General features: G+C 45.7%; 1 protein-coding gene across 1 annotated transcript in view; it reads left to right on the top strand.

Annotated features, from left to right (window-relative positions):
• The window catches only part of Antxr1 (ANTXR cell adhesion molecule 1), a 197,672-nt gene extending 193,057 nt beyond the window's left edge, over positions 1-4,615 (top strand). The window contains exon 18 of the mRNA XM_031382461.1: positions 1,125-4,615. Coding sequence (XP_031238321.1) covers positions 1,125-1,385 — 261 coding nt within the window. The 3' untranslated portion in view covers positions 1,386-4,615. The remainder of the gene's footprint in view (positions 1-1,124) is intronic.
• The last annotated feature ends 7,884 nt before the right edge of the window (positions 4,616-12,499 follow it).

Genomic DNA, 12,499 nt, shown 5'->3' with positions numbered 1-12,499 from the left:
GTGTGTGTGTGTGTGTGTGTGTGTGTGTGTGTGTCCCCACATACACATACCATGTTTCTTAAATTCTACTGCCTGGCTCTCTGCATTCCCCTTCTGGCCCTTCTCTGGGGTCTGGTGAGGGGAACTGGGCTCTCTGGACATGCCTCCACTGAGGTTAGAATTATAGGCCATGCATCAGTTGGAGAGATGGCCAGGCAGTGTTCTATCCCAGAAGTAAGGGAATGAGCAGGAGGGGAAAAGAAAGGCATTCTCAGAGGTGACCCCACATGGCCTTCCTAGGAGGGAAGATGATTCTGTGACACATGGTAGAGAAGTCCCAGATGCTCCATGGGCCTGGGAAGCTGGGAGCACACAGGGGTGGTCTGGTTGGGGGCCTGGGAGGATCTCATAAGGAAGCATGATGGGAGTTCACACAGCTGGTGACATGCATAAGAGACTGCCACAGGGCAAGTGTGAGGCCCCATGCCAAGTAAAAGAAGACAGAGAGGGCTCCACAGAAGGTAGGACTGCCTCAGGCTGGCTTCAGGCTCTGTACCCTCCAGAGCCTGTTTGTGGAGAGGGCACAGGGGTCTCTCGGCATCATCTTGTTAAGTCCCTAGGAAGCCACACATGGAAAAAGCCAAATTCAGAGATATACTCGCTTAGCAATGAAATGTCTCTGGTGGAATTTCTTACAAGAAAAGGTGTAGAGAGATGCCTGTGACCAACCTAAAATCAGTCTGGGGTACAGGGCCTGGGGAGAGGGACTTGTTTCTCAACCCTAGTTTCTTCCCCCAGGGAAGGAATTACTGGACACACCCTACTAGCAAGGCTAAAAGTAAATGGGACACCCTTCATAATGTTATGGCCCAGCCAGCATCAGCCCCTCTTCCCTCTCTCCCTACCCAAGACAGTGAGAGACTGTAAGGGAAATGGATTGTGACAACTCTGAGGCCCAGCCAGCCCAGGAAGGGACATGGATTCAGAAAGACCAGTGACTAATATGATCCCAAGTCACTAGGTCATCAGGTCACTAGGTCACCAGTAGCATGCCAGTGTGTCTCTTGTCCCTCAAGGGCCACCATGCTGAACACTTGCTCTACCTTAAGACATTGGTTCATGGTCCTCCTCTGATTCTCTTCCAGGGACGCTGTATCAACTTCACCAGAGTGAAGAACAGCCAGCCAGCCAAGTATCCCCTCAACAACACCTACCACCCCAGCTCCCCACCTCCCGCTCCTATCTACACACCCCCGCCCCCTGCTCCTCACTGCCCTCTCCCAGCCCCCAGTGCCCCCACTCCTCCCATCCCTTCCCCACCATCCACTCTCCCCCCTCCTCCTCAGGCACCACCCCCTAACAGGGCACCACCCCCCTCCCGACCTCCTCCAAGGCCTTCTGTCTAGAACCCTAAGTCCAAGCTCTGGGCTGCCTGAGCAACTCCAGCAGGAAGCTCCTCTGCTGACAGAAAGATCTGCCCAGCCTACGTGGTGAGCGGCGGCTGATGTTTGCACGAATTAAAAGCAAGTCGTGATGGGCGGAACAAAATGGGAATTTTGAACTGCCTGAAGACAATGAGACAATGACAGTCACATTATAGCCTGTGACCCCTCACCTCTAGAGGAAGGTTCCAGAGATGGCCACATTGCCACAATGCTCTCAGCTGGATTATGTTCCATGGAGACCAGGAAGAAAATGATTTCTGAGAATGGGATGCAGCATTGGATAAGAAACACCCTAGCTGAGATTCTGAATGCCACCTCACTTTCTTGACTCTTGACCCTTGGACTGGGAACCATCCAAGCCATCTTTACCCCTGGGTACCACCCAGCAACTCTGAAAATATGTGGTGTCCCTAGTATGCATCAAATAGGTATCCTAACTGGGATCTGCAGGTTGCCTTCTATAAGAACATATGCTCTATTCTCTTTCCCAAACTTCCTGGTTTCCCAGGGAGGAGGGAAGGGGAAAGGTGCTGCCATGCTTAGAAGTTAGAGGAAGTCAGTGCTCAGCACTGATGGAAAAGCATTGATGGGAGCATCTAGCTCTTACATTTAGAAATGGCTGGCTTCAGCCAGGCACAGTTCCTACACCAACAAGCCTTGTCATTGTCAAAGGCAACCTGCTAATGATTCACCTTAAACATCAAGGTTGGCTGTGGCATAGATCAGAGCTGATCACACAGAACTTTCCACAAGGTCCTTCTTCTTCAGTACACCAGAGATTTCTAAATGCAGCTAAGAGACAGTAGTCCTGACTTAGTAAGAAAACCATTCCCAGGTGATTTACTCTGAAACAGGCCATTATATGTACGGTATATCTCTCCTTGGCCTTTCAACCTGCTCACAAATATTACCAGTTATGAAACAAGGAGAAATACATCCATTGTGTAACAGAAAAGCTCTGTCTGAAATCCTCACCCATTCCTCCACATTATTCTGAAGCTGCTTGATCAGCAAGCCCTTTAACCTCATGTAAACCCTGGACACTGTCACCCAATCATGAAAACAGAGGTCATTGTCAGAGGCAATGTATAGTCCATACAAAATGATGCTTCTTTCCTCAGTTTTCCACAGGCCCCAAAATTCCTGTCTTAGGCTCCTAAACCTCTAAACTTTTCCTGGAACAAAAGATATAAAATGAGCATAAGTTTTTATGCTTTGGGCTGTGATCTCCAAAGATCCTTCAAGAACTCAAGTTAGTCTCATTCGTTCAGCTTGTTTGGAACATGACATCCAGGTGTCATGCACTCCATAGGCACCAATCCTTGTTCCCAAAGCAGACATTATTAATCAATCTCAGCACTAGTTCTCAACTTAATCCAATTGTATTTTCCCACAATACTTCACATCCCTTATGACCTGTCAATCATCAGTTAGAATTGAGAGAGATAAACGCTATTTGTAATCCCTACCTTGGAAAGAAAAGCAGAGGAGAATTGGGTAACCACCAGCATAAAAGGTATTATCTGGGGAAAATCGACCTGGAAGAACACCCAAGTCCAAGGCCTATGGTGCTGACACCAAAGTAATACTTTCCCAAGTACACCCCAGACTCACCCTTCTCCCTGTGGCTGCCACTCTCTGTTTTTCAGGAGTTCTCCCTCACCCTTACTGTGCCCCCACACTATCCTCGTGTTAGAACAAGGCTTGTTTAGTGTAGTCCCTGTTAAACAGGGGCCAGAATGTCTTAGCCACCTGAGATGACATTGCTGGGCCCCAGAAAGCCATTCCAAGGAGAATGGGCTCCCCAGGCTCAGAGCATGCAGACCATGAGCCCACGGCAACTGTTTTGACTGCTGGCAGTACAAAGCAGGGCCACCCCACACTACTGCTGCACGATTTGTGCAGCCATAAGAAAGTGCGAACCAAGATGCTGGCGTTGCTGTTCAACAAGCGTGGGCTCTGGGAAAGGCAGCAGACTCTGAGAGCAGGCTACCCTGTGCCTTGTGCAGTGTCCCTTGTGAAGTGTCCGAGGAGAAATGAATGCTGATTCGTGGTGATTCTGAGAAGAATTTGCAAGGTTTGACCTTAGAATTGACCGAGTGTCTTCCCTGGTCATTCAGAATTATGGTTAGGTTACTGTCAAGGTTACTACCTTTTATAGTAGGTGGCTACAGGCAGGAGGAGCCTTGACGTGGTTGACAAAGTCCATCGGTTCTGTGTCATTCCCTGTAAGCAACAGGAGTTAGTGGTTGTAATTAGCAAACTGCATGTGTTATTTGTTTACCCCTGTTATTGTCCTTACGGAGGTTTTTTTTTTTTTATATAAGCCAAATTTTGTTGTATATATTCATATTCCACGTGACAGATGGAAGCATGTCCTATCAGTGTGAATAAAAAGAACAGTTGTAGTAAATTATTAAAGCCAGTGATATATTTCATGGCAGGTTACCCTACCAAGCTGTGCTTGTTGATCTCCCATGACCATACTGCTTTTACAATGTACAAATAGTTACTGGGTGACGACACCCTCCTTTACACAACGCCGATGACAGCCTTGCTGGGAACTGCGGTCCTTCTGCTGTGACAGCCAGCTCACAAGCAGGATCCTGCCTGGAGCTTGGCACACCCTCTTGGGAGACGTAAGAGCTATCTATCCCCAGCGTCAGGGACAAAGCTACCATACACAAGTGGAAACGTCTTGGCTCTCCAGCCTGGAACAGGGGTCTCCCTGGAACCCCAAGGAGAAGCAGAAAGGATCCTCACTTGCCACTGCACACAATGTGGTGGTGGAAATCCATCAAGGAAGAATTGTGAGATCATGACCGACAGTTCAGGAGCCAAAGGAATGCATGCTGTGTAAAGTGGGTGGAATTTGGTTGCACGCTATGCAAAGCCTGTTCGTACTCACCAGGAGGATAGAAAGGGTTTTTTTTTTGTTATCTGAGCTCAGCTGTGTTATCACGCTTGGAGAACCGATTTAAAAAGAATTAGAATAAGATTTCTGAATACACATAACATTAAACTCTTCTCTTTTTCTATCGTAATTTAGTTATGGATGTTCAGCGTCTCTGAGTTATTGTTATAAAAGACTTGTCATCACCGTACTGTGCTGTAGGGGACTGGGCTGAACCTGTACAATGGTATACCCTGGAAGTTGCTTTTGAAAAAAAATAATAAATACCTAAAATCAGTGCTTTTTACTTGTTATTTCTATGCTTGTCATAAGAACAAAGTGCACGTGTTTCAGATACTTAGCAAGGATCGTAAAAGCAGAGCTAGCAGGTCAGTGAGTTGGCTCAGCTGTTAAAGGTGGTTGCTGCCAGGACTGACAACCTGAGCTCACTCCCTGGGACCCACATGCTAGAAGGAGAGAACCCGCTCCTGGAAGCTGCTCTCTTGCCTCCCTGTGCACAATAAAGGACACAAGAATCCACATACATGCACACAGAGACACAAAATAAATGTAAAGAAGCTTTAAACAAAATAGCTATCATTCTGTACACTGAAATATATATTTTTTCAAATTATCTTCTACCCATTGAAATCTGTACTACCTTCTTTAGCTCTAAGATTTAAAGTGGTCCTCATTTATAGTAATAATTTTCAAATTTAAAAATGCACTCTTGATAAGTGAAAAATAAAATCCAAAGAAACAAAAACACAGACAAAAAAAGGAACCCGAGGCAGAAACAGGAGAATTGCTGCTAGTTAATGGCTAGCCTGGACTATATAGTCAGCTCCTATCTCAAATTTAAAAAAAAAAAAAAATACTGTGTTGTTATGATTTGAGTCTGAAACAACACACACACACACACACACACACACACACACACACATGGATTTCTGTTTTTGAGCACCTGGTACTCCAAAGTTTTGAGGGGCTACCAGACCTTCGGGGAGTGGGACCTGGATGGCAGAGAAGAGTCACTGGGCAGGATTGAGGGTTAAAGCTGTGGGTCCACCACATGAGAAGTAGTGGCCACCATGGATTCACTCAGCCACACCCTCCTTCCATGATGCTATTACCTCTGTGACAAGAGAGCCTGTTCTCCCTGAAGCAGCTCCTGCTAGCTACTTGCCCTCACAAGGAAAGCAATGAATATAACCAGTGAAGACTAAATTGCTGAGGCAGAAGGGAAATGGGTTCTTCTCCCAGAGCTGCTGGCCAGGAACTACTGTGGAGATCCCCGTCTATCACAGAATATGTCACTGTTTTTATGGTGTCTCTCCCTGGTCCCAGAGGCTTTCCCTCCTAAACTTCCCAGTATAGCTGTTTGCATTTAGGGAGCCAGTCTCTTACTAGTTCCCTGGTTTATTTCATAAGGCCTCATTAGGACTAGATTCATCTTAAGCAGAGTAACAAGATCTGTAAACACAATCAGGCAAACATTTGTTCCAAATTTTCACTAATATTCACTTTAAATATGCACACTTTGAGTATGTACACATTTTTAAGTTGCACCCTTAATACACAATCTGAGATAATTAACAGAAATTTTAAAGGAAAAAAAGAAAGGCTGGAGTCCTCTCTCACTCCTTACACCATCCTTGACTGCAATTGTCTTATACTGGGAAAATGGAGCTGGAGCGATGGTCAGCAGTTAAGAGCACCTGCTGCTCTTCCAGAGCATCTGAGTTCAGTTCCAAGCACCCACGTCAGGAGACCCACAGGCACCTGTAACTCCAGCTCTAGTGGGATCCAATGCACTCTTCTGGTCTCTGCAAGCACTGCACCAACATGCTCATATACACACAGAATATACACGCACAAACATAAAGGCAGGAGATTAACTCTTTTTTTTTTTAAAGATTTATTTTATTTATGTTTATGTGTATGAGTACACTGTAGCTATACAGATGGCGGTGAGCTATCATGTGTGTGGCTGTTGGGAATTGAACTCAGGACCTCTGCCGGCCCTGCTCGCTCCAGCATAATTCATTGTAGCTGTCTTCAGATGCACCAGAATGAGATCTGGCATCAGATCTCATTATGGATGGTTGTGAGCCACCATGTGGTTGCTGGGATCCTAACTCAGGACCTTCGGAAGAGCAGTTGGTGCTCTTACCTGCTGAGCCATCTCGCCAGCCCCAGAATAACTCTTTCTTAAATGGAAAAATGTTTTCTATATGGTAGAAAGAACTTAAGATGTTTGCATTCCACTTGCATGATTTATTGGCTTTCTCTTAAAGAGAAAGTTCTCTGAGGAGTGTCTCAGTGCACAGAGCTGAATGCGCAGAGAAGTCATCAATAGACCAGCTGCTGGCTGTGCACAGGAGCTTGAATCCCTTGGATACTCGCCACTAAATCCCATCTTCTGTCTTCAGTTAAATCTGCTCTAGTTGGGGCTGGCGAGATGGCTCAGCAGGTAAGAGCACTGTCTACTCTTCCAAAGGTCATGAGTTCAAATCCCAGCAACCACATGGTGGCTCACAATCATCCATAATGAAATCTGATGCCCTCTTCTGGTGCTGTCTGAAGACAGCTACAGTGTACTCATTTAAAATAATAAATAAAATGAAATAAATCTGCCTTAGTTAAAATTTAATTTGCTGTGATGAAACACCATGACCAAAAGCTTTTTGAGGAGGGAAGGGTTTATTTCACTAACATTTCCAAATCAGAGGAAGTTGGGGCAGGAACCTAGAAGCAGGAACTGAAGCAGAAGCCATGGCAGGGAGGGGTGCTTTTTACTGGCTTAGTAAACTTCCCTTCATCATGTGCTTTCTCATACTTGAACCACCTGCCAAGGGATAGCACTGCACCCTATGTCTAAGCCCTCCCATATCAATCATTAAGCAAGAAAATGCCCCACAGACTTGCCGACACATATGTCTATGAAAGCATGCTCTCAGTTGAGATTCCCTATAGCTTGTGTCAAAATGATTTTTTAAAAAATGTCAGCACATTGTCTTTTGATGTATTGATACTCAGGTATAAAAGATGAGAATACTATAATATATACATTATAATATAAAATATATATTATATTTTCTGTTGCTGTGATAGAATACCCAGACAAAAAGAGTAACCTAGGGGAGAGGGGGTTCTTTTGGCTCACAGTTCCATGCAGTCTATCATGTGCGGAAAGCATGGTAGCAGGATCGTGTGGCTAGCCTGGACTCATCTACACACAGGAAGTAAACAGCGGGAACCGGAAGTAGGATCAGGCTACAAAACTGTAAAGCTGGCCTCCAGGGGTTATACTTCCTCCAGCAAAGCTGGAAGTTCTAAAACTCCTCCGAACAGCATCACCAGCTATGCACTAAGTATTCAAACACATGAGCCCCATGAGCCCGTGAGGACCATTTATCACTTGAGCCACCGCGTGTGCCAGGCAGGGCTGGAGTACACAAAATACTTGGTTTTTATTTTGACAATTGCTCCATAAGCAATGGCGCCACCACAGCTCACGCCAAAGCTAACCACATCTAAGGAGCTTTGTGCTTCCAGCGTGTGTGATCTGACTCCTCGCTTGCTCCCTCAGCATCCCTGTAGCTGCAGATTAAAGATGCTGACTTCTTCGCTTGGTAGGACATGTTATTTTAATATTTGGAAGCCAAAATTGCAACATCTTTTTCATCTGTTTCAGTTGCCACCATGTGGTATTTCGGTAAAGCTGTGGCAGCGGGCCACAGAACTTTGTCAGCCAGTAGAGAAGCTCTTTTGAAAGGTGTCCAATCAACTATCCAGTCAGGACTTCCAACACATCCTTAGAGGTGAATTAACTTTAAACATTAAAAGTGGGAGGAACTCGTGAAAGGCCTTTTCCCTCATGTAACCATCTGCATTTTTGCAAAAGATTTTTAAAAGCATGAGACCTGCTAGCTGTGTATGCCACAAATGCAGAAAGCAAGCTTTCTTCTTAAAAGTCTTAAGATGAGGACCTGTCAGCGACCCACACTTCAGCCCGTCCAAAACTATTCACCACCCTGAGAGACCCACAGCCCATTCTCCCCCTCTTCACGGTCTTTTAGATGCAAGCATATTGACACGCCTCTCTGTAAGAGACACCCACCTCTGCAGGATTCAGTTTATTGCTTTTTGCCTAGCTTTATTCTTTGTATTATTTATAAGATACCAATAAATGTTGTGAGGGCTTGGGGACTACAGTCATGGCTTCCTGCTCTTCCACAGGACCAGAGTTTTGTTCCCAGTACCCGGCTGGGCAGTTCATTAACCCCATTGCCAGGGGATTAGAGGCAACCTCCTGGAGTCCTTGGGCACAGGCATATATCCCACACATACACACCTGCAGGTACATGTCAGACAAAGACGTCCTAGAAATAAAATCTTTCTCTTTTAAAAAAAGATAAATCAAAGTCAATGATGTCTTATGTTTCCAGCCATGTTACATGTAGGATTTCAGGCAAATCCTGAGTGCTCCAAAAACAAGACAGAGCTAAACCATTCCAGGATCCTTTGTCTGGAGACTGGCTTCCACCTGGGCTCCACTGGCTCCATTCCCCAGGTTCCCAGTGACTGTAAAGACTACAGACCCCAAGCATCCAATGGAGAAATCACCTTGCAGAGGAATGGTACACATCACAGTTATCTCCAGCAAGAGAAATTTTCTCCCTCACTTTAAACGATCCTTCCTAATCCTGACTCCTGGATTGTCGTCTTCCCTCCAGACATGTACTGGTACAAGGAGCTGTTCTCAGCCATGGCTAGTGTCTGTTCCATCTGGGTCAGTGCTCTCTGTGATCACACTGGGATTAGAGATAAAGTGGGACCACCATCTCGGTTGTATGGGAAATTCCAGATATTTTCACGCTGCTGCAAAAGAAGTTTTCTTCTAATTTATCAATAACTGTGTCCATTGGCCAACCAGCCTGTTGATGCAGGGTCTCACCATCTTGCCAAAGAGGCAGGCCAAGCAAGAAGATGGTAGAGAGGAATTGCCCTGTTTGTGGTTGAAATGGGAATTCAGAGGATGCCAGCCAGGTCCTGCTGCTGCTATGTGTCCCTCAGTTGCAGACCCTCAGTGCAGCCCAGTCACCAATAATCCATACACACACCGCCTGTCACAGCATTACCAGCCAATCAATGTCAAATGTGCAGATAAACAGATAAACATAAAGAAAGAATTCCTCATTTCCGAGGAATCTCATTTTCAAACATTCAAGAAAACTAGCAATAGATATGAAAACTATGTCTGGGATAGGATTTCCTTTCAGGAATTTAGGATCACAGATGTGGTGGCATTTGCCTTTGACCTCAGCAGAGGCAGGAGAATCTCCCCAAGTTCCAGACCATCCTGGTCTACACAGTAAGTTCCAGGCTAGCCAAGGCAACATAGTGAGACTCTGTCTCAGGAAAAACAAACATAAAAACAAACAGCCAGAAAGTACTTGTCATATAAGCATGGAGCCTGAGTTTGAATTCCCAGAACCCACATAAAATCTGGACCCAGGAGCTGGAGAAGTGGAGGTCAAAGGTCACTGCCATCCTAGTTAGCTGAGTTGATGAATGTGGGATCGATAAGAGGTGTTGTCTCAAAGATAACATGGTGTCATCACATCAGTGAGGTTGCTCAGTGTGAAGGTATTGCCACCAACAAAAACACTCTGAGTTTGATCCCTAGGACCCACAGAGTGGAGGAAAACGAATGACTCCTGAAAGAAAGCTGCCTTCTAGCTTTTGCTCAGAGGCTCTGCCATGCACACCCACACACCTGTAAGTAACAATGTAATTTTTAAAATAAGGTGGAGAGTGGCCAGGGAAGACACCTATGCTCTCTACACACAGGTACACAACTGAGCATGCCCAGAGATGGGGGAAGCAGAGGGAGACAGGAGAGGGGAGGGGAGAGAAGGAGGAAGAGGGAGAGAGCACACAGTCAGAGGTAGTAATTAAGATCTCAGTTCCCACTTCCCCAAGCCTTTCAAGTATTCCCAAGTGTAGGCTCTCCCTAGGTGGTACTGAATGATCTTTCTGACGGCTCATTAACTCTGTCCTCTCTGGATCACCTCTCAATGTATACATACACTCCGTGTCAACTGGGGCAAAGTTCCTTTTGGCTTTTCACTTGGGAAGAAAAATAAAAACAGATGTAAGGAACTCCGGGTAGGACAGCAGCAGAGAATGCCAGCCCTGGCCTTCATTAGAAGAGTCAAGTCTATTTTTACCTCGTTTGTTTACTGAGCATCCTGTCTCGGGACCGGATCTCTGCTATCCCATAACTGGTGGAGCAAGCAGCGTGTCTGCCTCAACCAGGAGTCCAGCTGCTGTACTGACAAGCACGTTTGTGTGCTCCAGTGCTGGTTGTCCACATCTGCCAGAAAGGACCCTCTCTTCTGCTGCTGTTAAGTTCAGTCACATGACTGCTTATAGACACTAGTGCTCACTTGCTCTCTGTTTCTCTTTTAATTGGCTAAACTTTCTTTTTAATATTTGCTGATATACAGACGATTAAGAAAACATGGAGAGTGCCTGACATCACCTCCACTGTCCCTGCTGTTAACAGCCTCCGTGAGCCTGGTGTGTCTATTATCCGGAACTCGATTTTGATGCCTTATTAAATACTAGTGTCCACAGTTAGGGTCTACCCTGCTTTCTATAGTTCTGAGGAACATGAGTGGTCTGAGGTGTATATGCATCCACCAGGAGCCACACAGCGGCAGATGAAACTAGAGGCATTGTCCTAACCAGCACAAATGATTTACCTGTTTAATCCTTCTTCCCCTCCCCGAACCCTCATCCCTGCATGCTAGAATTCTCCAGAAGGACAGAGTCCATGTGTGTGCCTATCTGCATCTGTATAGAGATATCTATATAGGACAGGAGCTTTACTAAGGCCTCTGTTTACATGACTATCTATGGTGACCAAGAAATCCGTCAGTCTGAAGACATCATAATATGACAGACACAGTGGAGGCTCAGAGCCAGGGAACCCAAAAGTAGAGCTCTGAGTTCAGGGACAAAATGCCTGAGAACCTGGAAAGGCTGTGGTAAGTCCTAAGTCCAAACACCGGAGCGCCCGTGAGGTACTACTACCAAGTACCAGGAGATGGTGGAGCAGTTTCGACACAGGGGCCTCATGGATCCAGGTTTATAGCAAATGGACAAGAAAGGCCGCCCAGGCTTGGGGAACAAAGCTCAGACCCTACAGGGATAAGGATCTGACTAGTCCATCAGGCTGCTATCCAGACAAGTCAAGGATGCTGGCTGAAAGTGAGAAGCTAGCAGAAGATGGAGATGGCCACAGTCCACACCAGCCTCAGTATCAGCTACCTTGTTCCCAAGGTACTAGGACTGTCACCACTAATGAATGGCTCCTGGCTGAGTCCCTGCCACAGAGTTCCTTAGTTTTGCTCCCTTCCAGGAAGTCAGACAAAACCACAGCCTAGCTGGGAGAGTGGTGCGAAGACCTCCCCCTTGCCTCAGATTTGGAATGTTCCGAAAGACTCCCAGCTCTGGAACTCCCCTGCCTCAGCTGAGGCCCCCTCTGCTTACACTGCACATCTCTTTTCCTTTGTTGTTCATACAAATGACATTACTTGAATTACAAACCAACCAACATTTAAAAAACTAAAACTATAATAAAGTTGTTTATTTGAATCAAGATGCCCAAAGCTTTATCATTTCAGGACATAATCAATATTTTGAAATAAATTTAAAAGACATTATTTTCTATTGAATCTTCCAAGCCCGCCTGGTGTTTTGTATTTACAGTGTCTCAGTGCTGGCTAGATGCTCTTCACAGACTCAAGCACCACATGTGGCCAAGCAGCTACCACATTACACAACATAGCAGCTGGGAATGTTCCAAAGAATCGAAATGCTAGGTCATAAGATGCACACGCTTCAACGTCAGTCAGTGTTGACTATTTTTTTCCAGATTCTGTACCAATTTATACTTTGAACTTATACTTTGAGGTACGCCTTTGAGAGCAATGTTATTCCACACGTTAGACAAAGCATGGCTTCACTCAGAACTTCTGAACTGAGGGAAGGGAGGAAGAGGCAAAGGAAGTAAGAAGACATTGAGAAAATAAGGCAGAAGCTAAATGATGGAAAGGGGTTAAACAGCAGCATCAGGACAGTCTGCACTTCAACGCGTAAAGAATTTTCT

Source organism: Mastomys coucha, unplaced genomic scaffold, assembly GCF_008632895.1.
Source record: "Mastomys coucha isolate ucsf_1 unplaced genomic scaffold, UCSF_Mcou_1 pScaffold20, whole genome shotgun sequence".
NCBI classification, from domain to species: domain Eukaryota; kingdom Metazoa; phylum Chordata; class Mammalia; order Rodentia; family Muridae; genus Mastomys; species Mastomys coucha.
Note: the sequence above shows the minus strand (reverse complement) of the source record. Positions and strands in the feature narration are given on the sequence as shown.